Raw genomic sequence first — 23,071 nt, 5'->3', positions numbered from 1 at the left:
CCTCTCCGGATCAGTCTCCTCTTGCCCGCACTGAAAAGCAAGATCTCCGGTTCCCCCCCTTACACGCAGCCATCTCCTCCGCACACCCAACAAGACACTCTGAGCAGCCAGGCATACATGCCCTACAGTTCGTCTGCTCTTCACATTGGTATCTGTTCTTCAATCCTGCCGTTCTCACAGGTCGTGCCTCAGCTACTCCCGCAGGCCGAACACCGTCCGGCTGTGCCATCTCCTCATCCTCGCTGTGGCCGCTATTTTGCACAAAGCCGCCACTCGCATCGTGCACCATTTCGCCCTCAATTCTGCTGCTTGCACTGCATGGCTCCAGTCTCGCAGCCCCATGTTGCCAAGGCGTCCCCCACACATTTCCTCTGGTTTACTGCTGTATTGCTTGTCATGCTTGCCATAACTCCTGATTTCCATGGGATCAGGCAGAGAGGGCTGTTCAAGCGACCTACTCCATAGGCTAAGCCACACCCAATAGGTACCTCGTTTGCCCATTCGCCTATTCTCCTGGTAGATTGAGGCTGGGTCATGTGAACATCTGATGCTAATTCATCTTCCACGTTTTTCATTCGAGAAGTGTTCCCACGCTGGGAAGTAAGTTCTTGAATCCCATAACGTCGCTCACTACTTCCACAAGCTGTTTAAAGAAATAGCTGCATGTTTAGGTTTTCCACATAAGATGTGCTCTATTTACCACCCTCAGGCCAAAAGCGTTGAGAGGATAAATGACCTCCTGGCGGTAAAATTAACAGTTGTGGTATCCTCAAGAATTATTGGATCCACTGTTGGCCTGTGTCAGTTTGAGAACGCAGCCCTGTAAGGCTCATCACCGCTCGCCTTACGAGACAGGAAGACACCCATATGTAATGCAGCTGATGCTCACAGGGCTGCCACAATTTTGGGTGATTCATTTACAGGATATTTGCATGAGTTAACCAGTTGCGTAAGTTTTCTCATCAGATAGCACCAAGGAGAGAAGAAGCAGATGACTGCACGCTGCCCGTCCCTGCAAGCTTGCCACCGCTTCAGCCCGTTCCTCAGCGATACTATATACATCAGAAATGTTATCTGTGGCTGTAGCCAACCTAGATTTAATGGCACGTACACAGTGGCTTATGCCACCCTGTTTGCAGTGAAGTAAAGGAGTCGCGTTATTGGGTGCACCTTTCTGATGTTCGGAAGGCTCCCTCATAGCTCTCCCTTTGCCAGACCCCCCAGAGCCTCTCTGAATAAAGTTATAATTGATTAACATTTTCAGCTCATGCAATTTATTTAAAAGAACAATTTCAGCAAATGATGGGTTTTCCTTTTAGGACTTTTTACGGGCATTACGGGTGGATGGACTCTATTCATCCAGTGGTATGAAGCATTACTTTTGATATTGTGCAACATGGCGGATTCTGTGATTGCATGGTTTTCTCTTCCTCTTCAGATTTCTCATCACAAATATTGCATGATGTCTATATTGTACATCTGTTCAGTATTTATTGTAGGATTATGTATATATTAGCTACGCCAATTTATATGGTGGTGACATATTAAGGGGGGGGTGTATAAAATGGCGTACAGAACATGACATTTATGAATCTGGTAATTATCAAGTTGATGTTCAAAACTAATTAGTAAATATGAAAAGAACCCAGACACTTGATAAGATTACATGGTGTTGGAAGCCACGTGTCAGGAGAGGGGTTGAAGAGAAGGAATGTGACCAATATAAAGGGGTAGTATTTCACGCAATGGCTGATGTGCACCATCCAGAATTCAGTAACTTGTGGTACAGTCACATGCTCTGTGTGGAAGCAGAGGTCAAATAGGAGCTGTTCTATTTGCTCCTTTATCCCACATGCGTCCGGGGCACACAAAATGTTAGTACCCCAAGAGATGCCACCCGTAGGAGCCCAGTGTTCAGGCCATTTTGCACTGTCTTGTACAAAGCATGTTCCAAGGGCACAGAGTAATGTTGTATTGATGGGCAAACATTAGGAACAATGTGCAAAAGATGAAAGACCCACGGTGCAAAGCACGCCCATTGCTGAAGATGGACCGAGTACTTGTATCCAGCAGATGGGAGTAGGCAGTAGTTGGCTGTGCTGCATGGGGGTTGGCAGGGATTTGATTAAGAGATGAAATTGAACAGAAACACACTTTCTTACCATATGGGCCATGTATGTGTCAAAATTAATGTGGATGGAAACAACAAACTCCAGTTGAAGTAAAAGCAGCTGACGAATATGCGTTTTGTTTCCAAGGACATGGTACTGTTCCTGTGGGAACTAATAGCAAGTGCAACAAGACACTGATTATGCCCGACCTCAGCAAAGGTACAGCGACTCTCATGCACATCTTTTGGGCGTGTGACCAGTGGGTATATATGCATCTCCCACCATCATGGAGAGGAACCTTCTCATTAACGACCCAGCATTCAGCTATTTTAGTGATTCCTAATGCCCACCTGGCAATAGCAAACATGCCCTCGTCAGAGCCAGAGCCATCCCAACCCCTATAAGTGAAGAGCAAGAAGTGCTCCTTGGGGAGAAAAAAATGAAAGCGATCAAATTATTAATCTGAAGGCAACTATTGAAAGCATCCCAGATAAATATCACTTGTATACCAGAACGGAATTGTTCTTTGCATCTCTTCTACTGCCAGGTGTCCAGGCTGCAGCCAACGCCAAATGGCTGCATATAATGCAGTGGGAAATTATCCAGCTGGCGAACGACACAACAGGGGTTGAATTCGATAAAGTGAAATGTGTGCAATGTGGCTGATGACCCTCTAAAATAGGTACGTCCTGGACTTGACGCCATGGAGGGGGGAGGGCATGTGCAAGAAAATGGCATTGTCATGTTGCACATACACCCACCTAAAGGATGCAGAGAATGAGTCTGTGTCCTAGATAATCGTGCCCTACACAAGCTGAAGACCGGCATGGAAACTGAAGCACGAGTGGAAGCTGAAGATTCTTTTTATGTTTTTGTGGGCTCCAACCTGGTTCGGTATAGTGGTGAAAGATACTGGTTCCTATCGTGATGTTCCTACTGTTAATGTTCTGCACCTGCCAAATGATACTCTGGTGCTGCACAAAGGCTTTTCCAAACAGTGGCATGGTGATTTTGATAAGGGCAGGTAAAGCGCCTACTCCTACGTCCCGTCCTTTCCTCCATACTTGTGGGACATTCCGTCCTTCAGGACAGGACCGGAGCACTTTAAAGCATCAAATTTACTTTTGTGTCCTTTTTATTATTACGTGGGGCCACTGCATGTGACCATATCTCTGCCCTTCTGAGCTCTGCATCGCCCTTCAGTCCTTTTCTCTGCACGGTCGGACGCACTTGCATCATTGAGAATATTTTTCTTTTTGTTCCTTTGTCCTTCATTCCTGCTACGGTTCTGCAGTCCTGTTTCTTCCGTCTATGCCGGAGTGTCTGGGATTAGTGTCCTGTTCATTGTGTGAATGTCGTTTCGCGAGGGCGGTTGCCAACTCTTTGCCTGGAGTGCTTAGGCCCGAAACACTGTTGGGATTTGTGTTTCTACTGCGACTCCCTTTCCGTCCGGGCACTCCATCAGCTTGTCAGGTGGGAGGAGGTGTTTCAATGCGTTCCTCTGCCACACTTAAATCAGTTCATTGAAGAAAAAAGGTACCAGCTGGTAAGTTCCTTTTTATGGCACCCCCGCCAGGCGACTCCTTCCCTGGGTCTTCTGGGTCCAGGAGGGGGCGCAAGCGGCTCTATTACCAGGGATCTCCATGAGGTTTCCCGAAAGGTTATTTAACCGGTGCTCCAGAGTTTCCTCAGCAGAGCCCTGCAAAGGGTCTGCCAAAACCGGAACTTCATCCGAGGTTCCTCTTTTGGGGGCTAAAGTTAGGCCCAGTACTTTTGGTGCCGTTGTCACTGGGACAGCCTGAGGTTTCCACATCTGGAACTAAGTGTACCAAGTCTCGGCTCGAGGTCCCTCTCAAGGTGACTAAACATACTGGGGTTATCCCAGAGGTTCCCCTTCTTGGGGCTATATCCAAGACAAGCAAGATTGAGGGGGCCCTCTTTGAGGGTCCTGACTTCAGGGGGTGACTGGGGACCACGGCCTCACACCTGTGATGCAGTTTGCTTCAGGCGTTAACAAAATGGTGGTCCAACCACAGCAGTCCAAGGCAGCCATTTTGACTACCTCTTACACCAGTGTTCACCATGGCTGGTGCCGAAGGGCCTGTTTATGGGGCATAGCAGACTTTTCCACGTTTTGTGGATGAGAACCCGTTCTGCCTGCCAATGGATTGGTGTGCTTGGACTCCGCTGCTGCATACAGTCTTGCTCCCTCCTACATCCGTGCCTTTGATTTACGTGGATCCAGTTGGTGAGGGAACCATCCTGGCATCTATCCTCTTTACAATCCTTGGGGATGCCCTTCCGAGTGGCCTCTACCCACTCCAGCACCTAGACCTTTGTCTGAGGATGTGTTTTTTTGGCAAGTGTCAGACACTTATGCATTCTTGAAGGTGTACTTAAGGATTTCGTTAAGGCAATGTATCCCAAGCCGCCTGAACCGGTCCCTGTTCTGGCAATCCCTGTGCAGGTCCCGTAAGTGCCACCTCCTCAACCAATTCCTGTTGAGCAGTCAACCGTGCCTTTGGGGGCCCTGAGGCGCCACGTGTGGCAGATCACACTTCTGCTCCCACCTCATTGGATGAGGACCAGGACAGCGACGACCCGCCCTGCTCAATTGGAGTCATTCATGACCGGGTTGTGGATATGATGGTATTGCTAGACATCCCAATACCTGAGCCCCCGGCTCCACAAGAAGGGGTACTTTCTGGAGCCTTAACTCCGTCGAACCAGGAGTGCACTGGCCTGTTCCTTCAGAAGGACATTTTGGCTGAGGTTGTAAGGTCTGGGGAAAAACCTCATTCCGGGCAACACCTAAACAAGAACATTGACGATAGCTATAAGCTACATGCTTCTGAGGACAATTCCTTGTCTGCATGGCCACTCCCCTCATTGACTGTTGTGGCAGCAGCTATGCTACAGTCGAAGCCGGCCTCTCCATCCTCCATTGCAGCATCTGAGATCCTTTCCAAAGAGGACGAGCTTCTTGATGCCATGGGGGAAAAAGTCTGGTTTCCTGGCTGACCTTGCTATCCAAATTTGGAATTGGGCTATCCAACACAATGACTGGCTTCAAGCTGTTCACATTACGGGTCACATCAATGTGGCTGCAGACTCCCTCAGCCGCCAATCTGCAGCGAGTTGTGAGTGGGAGATGAACACTAATGTTCTCACCAAGATCTTCCAGCAATGGGGTACTCAACGCTGGACCTCTTTGTGACATCATCGAACAGAAAACGTCCTCTGTGTCCTTTATGGGGACAAGCTTGGAGTGTCTTCCTTGGGACGCCCTCAAGATCCCGTGGGACAAGATTAAAGCTTACGCTTTCCCTCCTTTGCCACAGATTCATCGGCCATGCTGGAAACTCAGGAGTGCATCTAACTGCACTCTTCATAGCTCCTTGGTGGCCAGCCAGGTTTTGGTTTTTGGAACTGCAGCACACGTTGGTGTCCTCTCCAATCAGGTTGCCGCAGATTCCTGACCACCTTCACCAGAGCAATCACCAGTTGCGGCACCCTTCCCCCACAATCGTTCAGCTTGGCGGCCTGGTGCCTGAGTGATCATTGGCGCACTTTAACCTCTGAGGAAGACATGCGTCCAGTTCAGGCGGCATGAAAGCCCTCTACAAGAGCTCAATACAGGAGCAAGTGGCTGTGTTTTTGTCATTGGTGTCTAGCCAGAGTGCTTGATCCCAGGCATGCTTCTATTGACAATGTCTTGTCTTTTGTATCTGACCTTGCAGCCTCTGGCCTCCATGTCTTATCATGCAGGACATATTTGTCTGCCATTGCGGCTTATTTGTTTAGACATCCCTTCCTAACTTTCCACAAGGGTAAGGTTGTGCTTTGCACTTGCCCTCTGTCCTAAAGTGGTTTCTGAATTCAATTTAAACCAGTCCATATCTTTACTGGTCGTTGTCCTGAACCCGGCCTGTGATGCTGAGGGTTGTACACAACCTAGATGTCAGACGAGCTCTGAAATTTTACCTCGCTGGAACAAAATCAGCTCTTTGTTACCCCAAAAGGGAACCTGTCTCGACAGCATCTGTCTCCCACTTGATAGCTTCATATATTTCCATCCCTTGGGAGTCCAGTGCCAAGGTGGCTACCAGGTCCTCCCAATCGGCGTTTTGCAGACATTACTCTTGACCGGAGCTCCCGGGCAGATGCCCAATTTGGCCAGACAGTTCTTAAGAATTTGTTCCAATAAGGGAAATTTCCATCGACCCGTAATGCCCGTAAAAAAAGTTGTTTGGGAAAGTGTGGAGGAAAGGGGACTGGATGCAGGAGTAAGGAGTAAGACAGTTACCCACCGTAGTGACTACCTTGCTCCTAGTCCATGGACCCCTTTCCTCCATACGCCCGTCCACCGTCCCCTCTAAGTATCCTCTATCGGAGCTCAGGAGGGCTGGGCTACAGTCACGTGCAGTGGCCCCACGTAAAAACAAAGACAACATTTTTGATTCTTTAAGTGCTCCGGTCCCGTCCCAAAGGATGGAATGTCCCACAAGTATGGAGGAAAGGGGACTATGGACTAGGAGTAAGGTAGTCACAGGAAGTAACTTTCAATCTCTCGCAAAACACAAATACACCGTTACGGATAAACGGGACGGGAATATGCCAAGGGTCCAAGGATAGTAATATTAGATGGGCCCCTTGAAGGATTAACTAACTAAAGGGGAATGTTTGGATGCAAGTTCAGCTACCATGCCCACCCAAATGATTCAGACTCAGGAAAATCTATTAGCGCATGCAAAAGTGAACGTGTGCGGGTGCAGGGGGGTGAAACTTTCAAAGTGGGAAGAATACATATAGTTTTGTAATAGTTATGGAAGTGCAGATAGGTCCAGGGACGGGGGGAACAAGTGATATTTTAGTATAACAGTCAAAATATAGTATATAGAAATGATGACGTAGACCGTGGTCCTAGCCCCGAGAAATACTGAAGCATAGCCATATTGGAAATGAGGCCTAGTATTTTGTAATCAATGTTGGAAGTGTGGCAGCGTAGTGCAACACAGAGCTTGAATCATCTCCTATTCCCAAGCCACAGTAGTGAAACGGAGCATAGAGACTTTCATGCCGAACAGATAATGGTTCATTTGTATCTAGCTCTAGGACTGCAAAACCAAAAAGGAATGTGTGGCTGAGGATGGGCAGGGCTGTGCACTTCCCGAAGGACACTCCCATGGAAGCTGGGGGTAGAGGTCTTGAGCTACCAACATGTCCATTGTATATTTGGGCACTACCAGCCCCCAGAAGAATGGCCATCCCGTTTGAACTGCCAGATGCCCTTAAAACAGGATACCTAAAATCCATCATAATTTGACTGATTAGTGTGGTCCTCAAAAGGCCCAAGCGAAGCTCCAGCGAGGGGCAGCTAAGTGGAGGGGGTGAGCCAGGATTGAAACATTGTGATTTGCGAAACGAGGAGCAGGGCAGTGAAGCAAACACATTTAGTTTGTCTGGGAGTCATGGTGGGGGTGCCCACATCAAGACGCTTACCATTATTCTAAGAAACCAATTTGACCTTGAGTTATCCACTGAGCTCATGTTAACGACCAGGTGCGCACACCACATGACCAAGCCAATAGAGGGTGACATTCCAGGTACCTCGCCTATCAGGTAGCAGAAAACCCAGATAACGGAGTAGGGGAATCGGGTGTTGGAGGGCAGGGGTATATTACTCAGGTCAATTTGTCATGACCAGTAGTATGTATACAGATGGTTGCCTATGAGAGTGGAGGGATAGCACTACATTGTTTGCATCAAGAGTGATGCAGTCTTCCTTTACAATCTTATTCGTTGGTTTGCCCTAACAGTAAGCTCTGTCAGTTAGGTTCTGCTGGGCCTTCTGTCACCTTTTTCCTTTTGTATACAAAATCAATCGTGTTCCTTGCAATGAGCTGCACTGAGCCTTTTTCCTTGGAGTGTTGTCTGGTTGTCTGAAGGAAGTCTTGCCCTACAATATGCCAGATTGCAAGATGCAGGCTTTGAAACACAATAATACCATTGCAATGTCTTGGTGGTTTTGTCAGCGGCGAACCAGGCTTCTCAGCCTTGTTCTGTGGTTTGATTTGGTTTGAAATGCAGCAATTATGGAAGTCGAGTGGCAAGCTGAATCCGAGGTTGGGTCAAACAATGAAGGCTGTTTAAGCGCTGCTCAAGCAATGCTCATTGTGGCACTCAACAGCCTCGAGAGGTTCAGTGAATAGGATGCGCATTTCTAGATTCAGAGAGAACCCAATGATTGACTGGATTGGCGATTAAGAGACGTGTGGTTCGAACAGTGGTAGGAGTGATTCAAGTGCAGCGATGGTTGCAACAACTCTTTGGATGATGCAGTGAACTGGTCAAAATGGGCAGAAATGCTGTTTGAGAGTTGGTTAAGTTCCAAAGGCACTCTGGAGGGTCCTGTTGGTTTGAAACTATCCAAGTTTGAATCGTGGCTTGATGGAGAAAAAAAGTAGTACACTTGGTTGTCTTGGTTCTCATGAGATGAGGGACCCACTTCAGGGTCTTCTGGGCAAGAGTAGTCCTTTTCTCTGGCTCCCAAACACGGGTGATGCTGGTAGACATTCAGGGGTCCTTCATGGTCTGGTCCTGGGCAGTAGTGTACCTGGCAGAGGTGCAGGTCTTGCATCAGCAACTGCTCGCCTCCAATATGCCCTGGAATGATCAGGAGATAGAGCCCTGGACTGTCTTCACTTCACAACTGGAGGACTTTTAAAAGGGCTAGTCGCCCAACCGGGTCCAACAAAATCTTGTTGAAGGTTTGAAGTCCAGAGAAGATTCCAAGTAAGACTGTGATACCCCTTATTTCAAAGGCAAACGTCTTCAGGTGATTGGTCAAGAGCAAGCCTGATTTAAGGCTGTAGTCCCGGCCCTTGGAAAAAGTGCACTTTGCCTTGTGCTACAGGAAGTGTAAGAAACGGCGGAAAGGAAAGAGGAAGGCGGAGAGAAACAAGATAGTGGAACCGACTTCCAGCTGCAAGGAGCTTAATCTGTTTACACAAACACCACCCTTCCCTTCTCTATATAATCACAGGTCTCTTTGGTGTGCAATGAGTCTACTCCTTTTGTCAGTGGTTGTTCCCTTTTGATTTCTGTTTCTAGCAGTGGAACAGACACAGCCGTAGGGGGTGTAGTTTTGCTGGCAGCAGCAGCAAAGAGCATGGCTGGTGGGGGAATACACATTACCCTTCTACATCAGAGATGGTCTCACAAGGTTGATGTGTGATGATAATTTGATGTGGCTTGGATAATTGGGGTGCTATCCACCATACCTCAAACGTGAGTGTGGCTTGCATTTTCAGTGTAATGTGCCACCAGGATAGCAGTCTTAGTTATGTAATTACTGGAACAGTGGTGGTTATTTTAAATGCAGCCCCTGTGCTGCAGTGACTTTGGTGGCTACTGAAGCTGTCAGAGGACACTTGTGATCTGAAACTGCTGTGCCACTTTAGAGCAGGTACTGCAGTCAGGCTACTGATTCAGCAATGTATGGGAGTAGACGTACCTTTAGCATGGAGCTTTGTGAAGGTGGCCATGGGTAGCAGGTCACCCTTTCTGAAATGAATTATCCTCATTTCATTAATAAAAATCTAAATTAGCAGGGCTTCTAAAACTTTGCCAGATGGGAACATCATGGACATAACATGCTTCCCCCATTTATAGAACGTTTGTAGCCAAGTCTGGGGAAATGCATGCTTTTATCATATACGGGAAATGAACAGAACAGGCACTGCAAGGTACATCATGATCAGGAGTAATGCAAACTTTCATTATATACAAATTACAGCATGGCCAATAAGCTGAGAAACCTGTACATTATGGGCCATACAACTTTCCTAACGTACAGCTTGCAATGCATGGTCTGGCGAAATGCAAGCATCCCTAACTTGCGGAACAAGTATAACATTGGAAACGGCTACACGATCTTCCCTCTGACAAAACTGGTACAGCAAGAAGAGTAGTGCACGTTCCTCAGACTAGTGCAAGCAAGAGGGTGGTTCAGGTGTCTTTGACTTGAAGAACAGGAACGGAAAAGGCAATTTAAACTTCACTCACAAAATTAATCGGCCGCATATACTTTAAACATGTACATAATAGGTAAGAACAGTGCAAACATCTGTACCATCAATGTATATAGAGCAAGGCTGCTGCAAACCTGCGTCATACAGAATGTACATGCATTGCCCATGCTGCAAGTCTCCTTAAAATGCATGTTTGTTAAGCTCATGCAAGGTCATTCTAGGCTTGCCTCCAATGCAGAAACTATAGACTGCTGAACATAATCAGGAGTGAGGCATAGGCCTCCTGCTGCAGCTCTCTGCACAACGGGAGGAGACAGTTGCCAAAGTCTGCATCGACTCACTGGAGCCGAAGCTCCTTTGAAAATGGCTGTCTTATTTCTACTTTCACCATGGAGTCGTTCCATCTGGCGCTCTACTAGCTGAGGCTGTGTCTATGGCGACGTTCCACTTGATTTTCATCCACGCCTCCTTCCTTGCCGGTGTCCCCACTCAATGCCCCACATAAGGCCCTTTTCGCCTGTCTGGGTCTTCGGCGGCTCAGCGCTTCATTCTGCTCCTCACTTCCCAGATGTGCTAATCAAACTGCTTAATTGCTGACATACCCATCTTGTGGTGCCTAGTGAGCTGCTCCCTACTATTTCTTTGTTCCTTTTAGCTAAGGAGGACTTAGACCTCCATCGGCTCTTACCTTCCCCCTCAACTGCTATTATTGGTCTTTGGTCTCGGGTATCCCCCTATTGACTTGGTTATAGCACTTCTATTACCCTGCTCTGCTGGAGATGTGATCTGTATCCTTGTTGACACAAGCCCTAATCTCGACATCTCATCACTTACACAGGCCTATATTATGTTGCCTCTTGGCTATTTGTACTTGTATACTTGATGCAGCCCCCGCACCATGAGGTAGGCTTTGCTATCTGTATTCGCTGGCTTATTCTATCTGTAATCGTTATGAGTACTCTTGCAATTCTCTTATGTTCTATGCACTTTCTGTAACTAGCACCTAGATGCCTCCTGAGTTTTGTGCACTAAAATAAATGCTAAATAAACTGCATGGTCAAGTTCTTTGCAGGCTTCCAACATATTCAGAATGTATGCACTGGCACAGCATGGGCAAGACCAGTGCATTTCTGTCTTGTAAAGAGCCTATAAGCAGTGCTGACTGGTTCGGATCAAGCCTTTTCATTTTGAAAATATTATATACACAGCACACTGGGTTCAATCCCAGTCAGTTGTAGCCTTGCAAGTTCTTAAGCCCCTATTCCGCTAACAAAGCTGAAATGAGCAGATTACTAGCTCCGTTTCTTGAGACGCTTGTGGGAAGCTGAATTTCCACTTTTCCCAACTTGGCATCAAATCTCTTCAGTTACCTGAAATATTTTTGATGTCTGGAGGGCAGGGAGTTTTTGGATTTACAAGATTTGCCCTCATTCACCTTCATTTCTGTCCCTTGGGCCTTTCTCAGAAGAAGTTGGATTGCAAGGCGGCAAGAGAAAGTCAAAGCCTCAATAAAGCAGGTGGTGGACCCGATTCGGTTGGTGGCGTGCAAGCCAAGGTATTCACCCAAAGAATTATTAGCTAATGAGCTTTCTTTTATGACTTACTTGGCAGGTCAGATAGCCTGCTTAATTCATGTAGGGACGTATTTGATGGGCAGGGTTACAAATATAAAGTGGCAAGCAAGTAAGCAGTCTTTCCCTCTCAGATTTTCAAAAGCACATAGCACACAATTTCCCACTCAACAAGCATCCATCACTCGCCAATGGCAAGTTCAAATTTAGAGGCCTGTCTTGCCTAGTTCAGCTTAGCTCAATGTGAGGTCCATTTGAACCTTACTGGCCAACCTGTGCTCAAGAGACACTTTGAGTTGTATAAGCGTTTCCCTTCTGTTGGTCTGATTGAAGACCTCTTTGTTCATGGCAGTTATATCTGCCTGTGATCTAAAAGCTCTGCAGCGTCTGGCCTTTCCCCTTCCAAAACTATCAGTTACATGGCAGTCATATTATTTCCGCTGTAATTTTTTCATGAGCGATATCTACATTTGGATGTTGATATAGCTCTCCAATTTTATTTGGAGTGTACTATGGATTTACACTGATATTCCATTACTTATGGTCGTGCGGTTCCAGGCAGGAAGGCTATTCGATCTTGATTGTGGCCTATATCCTGCAATGTAAAGTTCCAGGGATCTTCTGCCCCCCCAACCCCCTGATTGGCACTCAGTTGAGAGCAAAGTCAGCATCCATGGTCTTTCAAGACATTATCAAAGCCGTCTCATTGGACACCCCTTGTACCTTCTGGAAGCACTGATGCTGGCCATCCATCACACAATCGGATGTCATGGTGACAAGGTTTGTTTTTAAACATTATTTTGGGTAGGCTGAGTTTTTCATTGGTTGTGTGGACTGGTTATTTTCCACCTTTTTTAGTTTGCTTTGTATTCTTATATAAGTGTAGAGGAAAGTAGACGAAACATAGGACTCGCACCAGTCCCTACTCTAGATTCTGCTTGCCTCCATGTACCCGTTCTGCCATCTGCTTTAATAGGAGACCAGTGTTATGTGCTCTTAAAACGAATGATTGGGGGTGGGCGCATCAGTTTATTTAAAATTAAGAATGCTCATGCACAGCAAGATCTGCAGACTTTTGCTTCAATTATGGTGGAAAAAGTTTAAAGTGAGGAAGTGTAATTCTTTGTTTTGGTCATCCAAGAGAAGGCTCTCTTTTAAAGTCATTGTGGAACGTTCCTTTTAGTGCACAGAATCGTGTTATACTGTTTATGATGCACCACATCCCCTCTGAAGTATTGTGTTATGACAGCTTGACATACCTACCCTAGGTGAGTGAAAAACTAGGAGGTCCGAAGCCGCCTTGTTTGCAAAGAATAAACCAGAGTACTCAACAAATAGATAAGAATTTTTCTTGAGGATGAGACCTCAAAATTCAAACTATCGTTTACTGCACGCTTTAATCTGGTGATTTTAAGGTTGTAGCATTTTGGGCATTCTATAGGCAAATTCTAGAGTGTACATTTTACACCAAATGGAAAAATTGTTGGAGTAATGGGCATTTCATTACAGATGAAGTCGTTTTTTTAAATAAATGTTATTTATTCAACGAGGGCAGGTGCAGGTTACAACAAGTAACAACGTTACTGTGCATATCATGTGCATAAATGTCCTTTAGTAATCGAGCACTGTAGAGTTCTGCTGCAGTTTGATTGCCCTGTGGTTTTACACTAATTCCCTAACAAATTTCCCTTTCCCCCAACAAGTACCCCTCGCCCCCCACGAGTTTCTCCAACTCTATTGGTTCTCCAGTCCTTTCCCCAACTCAGGGATTTCAGTCCGGCCCATGTGGGAGGCTCATTGTCTGTTTTCAGACTTCGGCAGACATGAACGTTCTTGAGTAATTGCGGTTTGTGGAAGTGGGCTTCTCTAACATTTATGAAATCCTGAAAGGGGCTCCAGACTGGCAGGAATTGAGCATTTAACCGCCTTTAAGGCAATTTTTTCCATAGCCATGACTACCCAGATCTTGATCCACCACCAGGCTATTATTGGGCCGGCTTAATTTTTCCTTTCCTGTGCCAGTGTCGTCCGTGCTGCCATCAAAAAGTGATTAGGGTAGTTTTGTGCCCCTATGCTGCGTATGCGCCTTCCGACACCACTCCTAGTAAGACCATTTTTTGTTGTGATTGGCAGTCATCATCCCAAAATCTCTTTTGTGTCCCAAAACTTCTTTCCAGTACTTTACAGCTTTCAGACACGACCACCACATGTGGTAGAGCCCCCCCTCCCTTCCAGCGCATCGTCTCTAGCATTCTGGGGAATATTTTGCATTGATTTTATGTAGGCGATGGGGGGGACATATTCCATAACACAACTTGTAGGCCAAATCTTTGATCGCAGTGCATTTGGATGATCTGTGCGCCCTCATCCAGGTCTGGCCCCATTCCTCCTCCGTGATTGTTTCTCCTATGTCTTTCTCCCAGTTCTTTGTACGGGAATGCGCGTCGTTCAGTAATCTATCCTGGCTATCCCTCTCATGGTCGTGCCCTCCTGCATGGTCTGTTCGAACCCGACTGGGGTTCTAGAGCCTGCCCTTTTCACCAATGGCTGGGTGATCCAGTGTCGGATTTGCGTATATTTGTATTTCTCCCCAAAGACCAATATTTGGTTTATTCTTCGAACAGCATGGGGGCCCCCATACAGTACATATATTTTAGGGTCTGTGTCTCCGCACCCATCCACCACGCCCAGAATGTGTTGTAGGCCTGGTCTGAAGTCCGTGTTATGTGCCAGAGGGAGAGGGGACCCAGTCCCTGCATATCCCTTTCTTACCCATTGCTTTGTCCCAACTATGGAAGAACATCCTAGTGGTTTCCAATAGTTGTCCGCCCCCCACCACCTTTCCCAAGTTGAGAGCGTGTAGTGCTTTCAGAGGGATGCTAGTAGCTGCTTGTTATATCCCACTCCACCTGTGCAGTGTCTTGTTCCGCCCATTTCAGCATTGGTGCGAAGTGAGCCGCCAGGATGCATCTTTCTGTGTCGGGGACCCCCAGGCCTCGGAGGATAGTTAAGCATGTCAGAATACTTCTTTGTATCTTTGGCTTTTTGTTTCGCCATATGAAGGTGAATATTGCCTTTTGCAGATCTTTAATCTTATGGGGAGGTATGTTCACAGGTAATGAACCTACCACATAGAGCAAGCGGGAGAGGAGGGTCATTTTTACTGCTGGGATTCCAGCAAACCAGGTTAGTTCCTGGGTTTCCCATCTATTCAAATCATCTTACAATTGCCGCCACAGGGGTTTAATGTTTGCTCTGTATATGTTTCCCGTATCCCTTAAGTTTATGCCGAGGTATTCTAAAGATTCTTTTCCCCAGATTAAGGGATACCTTTTCTCCAATACCGTAATGTCCTAGCCCTCTTCCGTTATGTTTAATGCTTTTGATTTGGAGTAGTTTATGGAGAACCCTGATATTCTGGCGAACTCTTGTAATTTTAACATCACTCTGGGTAGTGCATCTTTGGTGTCTTTCATAAAGAGTATTATGTCCGCATATATTGCGATTTTGTGTTTCCCCGCATGTAACACCTCTAATTTCTGTGTCTGCTCTGATCTGTGTTGTGAAGGTCTCCATCTTCATTGCAAAGATCAGGGGAGAAAGGGGCAGCCCTGTTGTATGCCTCTCCTTATTTCTATCTGTTCTGAGCACCGTCCGTTAATTTGGTAACTCGTGGAAGGGATTTGAAAGTTTATTAACACCATCCTAGTGAAATTGGGCCCACACCCAAACCCCTCCAACACCTGATTTAAATATTCCCAATCTAAACTATCAAATGCCCGTCTGGCATCTACTGCAGCCACTGAAAACCGTTCTCAGTCTTGTTCCCAGGTTGTCGTCAATGGCCCATCTCACCTTGTCCTGTGTGTCGCCCTGTGATAAACCCTGCTCGGTCGGCATGTATGATTCCTGGGAGTACTTTCATTAGTCTGGTTGCCATTATCTTAGCATCAGTGTTTAAGAGCGCGATGGGGCGATAACTGGCACAGTCAGTGGGGTCTTTACCAGGTTTCAGTGTTAGTATCGTCATGGATTTCCCCCATATCTACAGTGACGACCCGTTATCCCTGATAAAATTAAGGAGTTGTCTAAGTGGCGCCTGCAGTTGTGTGCAATTTCTGTAGTAGCCGTTTCCCAAACCATCCGTGTCGGGTGTTTTGTTCGGTGGTAATGATGAAATTACATCACTGACCTCTTGGGCTGTTTATTGGGTCCCCTAGCATGTTCCTATCGTTTTTGTGATCTGGGGCAGGGAGGTTGCTAACAAAGAGGATCTCTGGCTCTCAGACTTTTCACAGTTCCTAATGGACCTGCACCATAATTTCCTGTTTACCCGTCTCTGCCGTAGTTGCCTCACCCTGTCTATTTTTGAACTGTTATATAGTTGTGTGCTTTGTTTCTTTAATTTAGCTGCTAGAAATGTATTTGCTTTCCCTCCATGTGTATGTTTGGTGTTCAGTAGTGTCTGTGCCACCCGGTCCACTGTGTGGGCTTCCAGCTGGGCTGTCATTTTCCTTGGGGCTTGTAGGGACTTTGGGGTTGGCCGAGTTTTGTGTTGCCTTTTGGCTTTTAGTTCCCTTTCGAGTGTCTGTGTAATTAGTGCTCTTTCTCAGTGGTATGCATTTTCCTCGCGCTGCCGCCTTCCCTGCGTCCCACACTATCCTCAACCCGTTTCCCCGTTGCTATTTTCTCTAAAGAATGACTTATTGTTTTTACACTAGTGTTACAGAATCTTTGTAAACTACATCTGACTTGTTTCTGCGAAGCAATGTGGTCAAAAATGTTAGCTTAAACTAAAAGAAACTTTAAACCATGTAAAAGATCATATGAAATAATTGGTTTAAAAATGCACTGATGAAGTGGCTAAAGGATCTTGGCTAGTTTTAAAAATGTATTTACTTTTTTCACCAATCTTATAGATACGAGTACCACTGGGCTGATGGGACAAATATAAAGAAGCCCATCAAGTGTTCTGCCCCAAAATACATTGATTACTTGATGACCTGGGTGCAGGACCAGCTGGATGATGAGACCCTTTTTCCATCCAAGATAGGTAAGACAAAGGGATTCTTGTTTGGGAAGGCTGCAAGTGACTGGTGACACAATTTCCTGTGAGCATTATTTTAAGATTAGGCCTTCTAATCTCTGGCGCTACGTTGCAAAGCGCCCAACATTTCCAATGCGATATAGCCCCCAATTTAAAAAGTAAGTTGTAGTTTTTGTCCATGCCCTAAATTCCACAATGTATTTTCAAGAGGGATAATTTGCATGTTCACTACATTTGTTAGCGTGACCCTTTAGGCAAACGTAGTGCAAGTTGTTGCAATTGGGTTGTGGGGTTTTGGTAATCTTTTCTTTTCAGGGTAGCAGCTAAAGGATTTTAAAAAAGATTAGCATGGGTGGTTAGAAATGTATATTGCATCTTTTAATTTCTTGTATGTGTTTTGAGAATACATTTGGTTTTGTATTAAGTCTGTAAAGGGTGTAAACCGAAATTAAGTATTACTTACTAAAATATTGTTAACCTGTGAACCCTTAAGTAACTGGCAGAATTCTTCAGGGAAATATTCCCAAATCTAGAATATTTTAATAGAAAACAGGGTTCACCTGAGAATGTGTTTAGGGCATTTGCATCGATCAATGCCAATAGCTGACTAAAGAACACACTTGCCACATCCAGAAGCCTTTTCATATTGATGTTTTGAAGAAATCATTGATGTCATGAAACCCACATGATATCATGAGGTTAAAGGTCAACAGAAATGTAGCAGATCTTCAATTAAAAACTAATTCCAGTTGTGCAATGTATTCCACTTTCTTCTGAAGATACCCTCCTTTCGATAACCAACATGTTGGTGTGTATTCAACCTGTACATTCTGAATGAAATGCACAGCAGAAGTGATATTTCAAGCCATTTCATTGTTTTGGTCAAAGGAAAGTACACACAATGAAGTGTAACAACGAGGGATAACTGTTTAAAAAGTATGGGTATGACCAGAGAGAATAAAGATTTTCCATAATAACTTACTAGAAAGTCTTAATTACATTAAAGATACGGAGGCGAGCATTATGCTCCTCTTTCTTTATTTTAACATGTAAAGAAAGATCAGCAGCAAGATATTTTTTCAGTGCACCTGAGTGCTATAAATCATATCCATGTAGAAAAAGGTGCACTGGAAAATATAACAAATACACAAAGTAGAAACATCTCATAATATGGCATGAAGTCCTTGAAACAAATAATAAACTCAATTTCCCCGAAGGCTTGCTGAAAGTTCATCTCGAGGCCAACACGACGTGACCTGGGTTCTCCAATGGGTGTCTGAGTCCCCTCAAAGTCTTGAACATGATGCAACTTCCTCTTTCGAGGCTGTGAACTTGGCCGATAGAAAAAATTGGAACTGAAGCCATCTCATACTAGAAGATAGAACATGCTGTGGATTAGGCGGACTTGTCTGTTGACGCTGTGGAGAGAGATAAAGAACTCAAATTACTTTATGTATATTACAACCCTAGTTCCCTTAGAGGGGTGGGAGAGAAATACATTGTGTTATTTTGAGGAAGATACATACATTCAAAATGATCAAATATTCTTAGCAATGTATATATAATTATCAAGCAGGATACATTCTTCATTTCTCGCCGGGTGGGATAATGCTCGCCTCCGTGTATAATAGAACTAAGACTTTCTAGTAAGTTATTATGGAAAATCTTTATTCTAGGTCAAGACCAGAGGCTCACATTATGCTCGTTTAAAGCTTACTTACCACAATGGATGCCGGCTGTTCCACCGGTTTCAGGTAGAATTGCTTGAATATAGATTAACCTGCCCAGTCCGCCATCCTCATGATGTCTTCCAGTCGGACTCAGACTTGAAAAGCTTTGGAAGCCATGGCTCCTCTCATGGAGTGGGCTCCGAAGTGCAAAGTATCAATTCCTGCTTGGGTTAAAGTCCACCACACCCAGCATGCTAGGGTTGGAGTGGAAACTGCTTTATGGGGTTTGCGCAAAGCTATCAATATCTGCCCATCCTAAGAGGAGCTGTAACCTCTTTGTTAGGCCTTCAGGCATCTGACTAAGCGGAGCTTGGGCTGGTCCCTAAAAGCGGGGTAGGAAATCACCCTTGAGTTGCATTTCATCCTCCTATGTATATGGAAGACGATGCCATCAGGGGAAAAGGTTCTGCCCGCTAGGTCGAGGGCTCTGACTTCAAACTCTCCTGCAGGAGACCAGGCAGAGCAGAGTAGTGAGTTTGCCGGATAGAGCAGTGCGGGATAATTCCTCATCTGGCCAAGATAGGAAGAGATTCAGCACTTTGTTAACATCCCAAAGCTTATCGTAGCGGGACTGTAAGTCTGACACCCTTGAGTAGTCTGCAAACAAGGTGCTGCCCTCCTGCTGGGATCCCTTGGATGAGGTTGTGGCCGGCTGAAATAGCAGAGTGGTAGGCGTGGATGCTAGGAAATTTAGAATGTCCTCTGTGTGCTGAAACTGGATATAATCCTTTGTCTTGGCACCAGGTCCTCCAGGTGTTCCATGAGTTGGAGTATCTTTTAAGAGTAACGGGGGTACAGCTCTCCTGGATGAGGCTGACCGCCGTGTCTGACATGCCGGGGGACTCCATCTCGACCTGAAATTCTTCAGGCTGCTAGGATCAGGGATCCGTTGCGGAGTACGGGGTGACGCTGCCCCGATGGATCAAACAGATCGGGCAATCGGAGTAGAAGGATTGGAGAATCTGAAGAAAGTTCCAGAAGAACGGGATACCAGGTATGAGAGGTCCAGACCGGGGCTACGAGGACCAATTCTGTTTGTTCCTGACGGGCCTTCGCCAGGGTCCTCGCAATCATGTTGAAGGGGGAGGGGAAGGCATAGTGTACCCCTTCGGTCAAATGTTGTAGGAAAGCGTCTGTTGCGGTCGCTGCTGGGTCTGGTTTCCAGCTGAAAAACATGGGTAGCTGGGTGTTGAGGAGTGAGGCAAACAGGTCCTTGGACATGGGACCCAAAGCCTGCTGAAAGCAAAAATAGATCTGTCGAGCCTCCAGTCGCTGTAATCGACCACATGCCGGGAGTATCAATCCGCCACTACATTCGTGAGGTCTGGAAGATACTCTGCTGTGACTGAAAACCGGTGCTCTAGACAGAAATGCCAAGAGCGTTAGTCGCTGGGAGTAAGAGACTGTGTTTTAAGTGCTGTCCCTTTAGTCTCTGTAATTCCCATAGTGAAGAGGTCCGGGAAATATAGCTTGGATAGAAGAGAGAAGTCCTATTACCCTTGCTAGCTCTCGAAGAGATATGCAGTCCTTCTGCAGGAGTCTGCGAATCTCCCGTTCGATGGAGTGAATTTTGGCCGTCGGTGTCTACTACAAATCCTAGAAACTCTAGGTTCCTGGATGAGTGAAGGATCGATTTCTCCCAATTCATGAGGAATCCGAGACACTGTAGCAGGTCTGTGGCCAGCCTGGTCTGTTCTACCAGAGCTTGAGATTGTGCCATGAAAATATCATCCAGGAATATCAGCCAGACGTCTTGTTCTCTTAAATGCGCTACTACTGGTCTCAGGAGCTTGGTGAAAGCCTAAGGAGCTGAGGAGAGCCTGAATGGCCAACTCGTGAACTCTGTGTCTCCAAGAGGATCTCAAATAGCTTGCATGGTCCTGATGTAGGAGTACCACGAGGTACGCATCTTTCAGATCCAGACTTATAAGCCAGTCGTTCGGCCTCAGGAGATCCCTGAGCATGTGAATACCCTCCATTTTGAAATGGCGGTAAATAATGAAGTCGTTGAGAGCCCTTGGGTTTATCACCAGGCGCACTTTCTGCTTTCTGCGTACCAGAAATATGGGGCTGAAGAAACTGCCTTTTCTTAGGCAGGGGCGAATCGCTTGTTTCGAAGCTAAGCTGCGAATTTCCTTGTCCAGCGCTTCCTCGTCCTCTTTGGATGTTGTAATTGGGGTGACCTGCTTGAAAGGGTTGCGCAAAGAATTCTAGGTGCATACTGCGAACCTTTTCTCTGATCCATGCGTCCCCTGATAAGGAATCCCATGCATGCGCAAAAGGATTTGGCCTCCTCCCTATAGGCGTTTGTGTTGCTGGCTCTGTTATAAGCAGACTGACCTGTGGTTTGTTGCTGGGCTGGATACCGTCCGGCTCTCCTCCAACCGTGACCTCTTCCTCACCCTCTTGAAGGGAAGAAGGTATCTGAGCGATCCTGCCAGGCGTTGTTGATCCCTGGATTGTTGAGGTCTTCAATCAAAAAAAGTATCGGCCGGCAGAGCGACCTCTACCTCGTCCGGCCCTGGAGAAATTTTTTGAGGAGAGAACTCTTTTGATCGAGGCTTGAGCTTTGTCTAGAGCTGTGAAGGTGCCAACAAACTTGGACATCTCCTTCATGAAGGTATCGCCAAAGAGCAGACCCTGTGCTGCGGCCCTGGATTCGGTGTCTGCTAATTCACTTAATTTGGCGTCAATCTTGTAGAAGATGCCTTTGCTGCGTTCTGCTGATATGGCATAGCTGGCGTTGCCCAGCAAAAAAATGGCTCTTTGGGCCCAACCAGAGAGGATTACTGGATCGATAGTGAATGCTTCGGCTAGGTCCATCATCTTTGCTAGAGGACCAGTGACATCCAATACCCTGTCCTGACAGCATCTCCAGGCACGATCTATGCCCTTTCGTGGGTCTTTGACATGCTTTCCAAGAAAAGTAATCATTTTGGAGTGCAACTCTGCCGTCAGGGCCACTTTGCCTGGAATCTCTGGGCGTGGGCATTCTGCCCTGATTCTCACTCTAATCTCCTTGTCCCAGGGGCTTGCGTAACCTGTCTTTGATGTACTCAGTTGTTCTTGGAAACGGTTCCCAATCTGTGGATCTGGGATGTACTAAGTCTTCCGGAGTAAATATCCCCTTGGAAGGCGAATGTTCATTGGTTGGCTTCTTAGGGATGGGGGCTGCCGCAATCCCTGAAATTGAGGGTCGTGACACTATTGTTTGCTTGTCCTGATCTGAAGAGGTAGTAGATCGAGTACCCAGATTGTATCCCTCGTGATCAGTGCCCTGTTGGTAACCCTTCAGGGTTGAGGGTCTAGTACCACCGATTTATTCCTCGGGGTAAAAGGGTCCATCGGTGGAAGGGGTTTCCTTCCTTTCCAAAAAGGCCTTTTTCAGCCTGAAGAAGGCGTCTGATAGGGCAGCAGTGACTGGTTCTGGCTGGCTCGAGGGCACGGGGGGTGGGGGGGCTCAAGCGAGCCGAAATACATCCCCCATCTAAAGGTGCTTTCTCTTGTCGTCTTTTTTGGTAGGGAGTTCTCTTGTAGGTGCTCCTCCATGTCGTCCAGGGGCTGCTGGATGGGCAGGAGCATTTCTGATGCAGCTCTTTTGATACTGGTCTCCACTGAAGAACCCAGCACTTTTTCTAAGCTGTTTGCCATTGCCACTTTGTCTATTTGGTAAGTATCTTCCTCCTATTCAGACCAATCCTGGCCATCATGAGGGAAGTACTGGGCTGCCATTTTTACAATTGTACTGCACCTTTCTGTTCTCCCCCTTTTTTTAATATTTCTGAGGCTTGTGGAATCTGCTTAGATCACATGCTGTGCATAGGCCGACATCTAGTGGAAGCTGCGGAGTATTAGTTTGTTTTTCGAAACTTGAAAATGGGCGTCGACACAGGTTGTGCCAGTAATACTATCCCTAGTGTGACTTCCACTGTACCCATGATCCCGCACGCGTGTAGAACCCTCAGATTGTTTTTTTCCGCCATACTGGTCGGAAGCATTTCGCAGAGTTCCCTGGCCTTAGCCATACTTTTGTAAAATATTGTTATTTTCCCGATTCTCCACCCCAACGTCGAGTCACCGAACTTCACACTCGACGCCGGCCCGGAGAAGAAGTCTACCGTCGACAGCTGCACGACGGATTTGGGCCTCGGAAGGCCTCTGGCCTCGGCCCTGCAAGTAGGGAGAGTGGGGGGTGGACATTGGTATATAGGTACATTCTTACATATTCCTACACTTAACAGCCCGCTGCCACAAGGTGCGTATGGAGGGTACCCCTTTCCAATTCTTCCCCAAGTGCAACCGCAAGTACCCTTGGGTTGACAGACACGCCACATGCAATCTCTGCTTGCCAGTAGGTTTAAACCGAAAACACTTAAGGACCGTTCGATCAAGCGTTGGGCCCACCGCACCAGGCGTCAGGATGCCATGGCAGCAGAGGGCGCCTTCAGCGATGGCAGCAACGCCGTGCTTTCAGACGGCGAGGGCAACCTGGTGTCAAGAGACAGCTGAGCGCAAGTCCCCGACCTCGGAAGGTCGTCCGGCAGGGCGGCTATAGGGAAGACCACCGACGACACAAGCG

General features: G+C 46.6%; 1 protein-coding gene across 1 annotated transcript in view; it reads left to right on the top strand.

Annotated features, from left to right (window-relative positions):
- MOB1B (MOB kinase activator 1B) overlaps nt 1-23,071 on the top strand; it is a 357,208-nt gene that overhangs the window by 196,162 nt on the left and 137,975 nt on the right. Inside the window, exon 4 of the mRNA XM_069626279.1 lies at nt 16,635-16,768. Within this exon, the coding sequence (XP_069482380.1) occupies nt 16,635-16,768 (134 nt within the window). The remainder of the gene's footprint in view (nt 1-16,634; nt 16,769-23,071) is intronic.

The sequence above is a fragment of the Ambystoma mexicanum genome, chromosome 6p, assembly GCF_040938575.1.
Source record: "Ambystoma mexicanum isolate Mex_15411 chromosome 6p, UKY_AmexF1_1, whole genome shotgun sequence".
Classification (NCBI taxonomy): Eukaryota; Metazoa; Chordata; class Amphibia; order Caudata; family Ambystomatidae; genus Ambystoma; species Ambystoma mexicanum.
The sequence above is the reverse complement of the archived record's forward strand: the minus strand, read 5'-3'. Positions and strand labels throughout refer to the sequence as shown.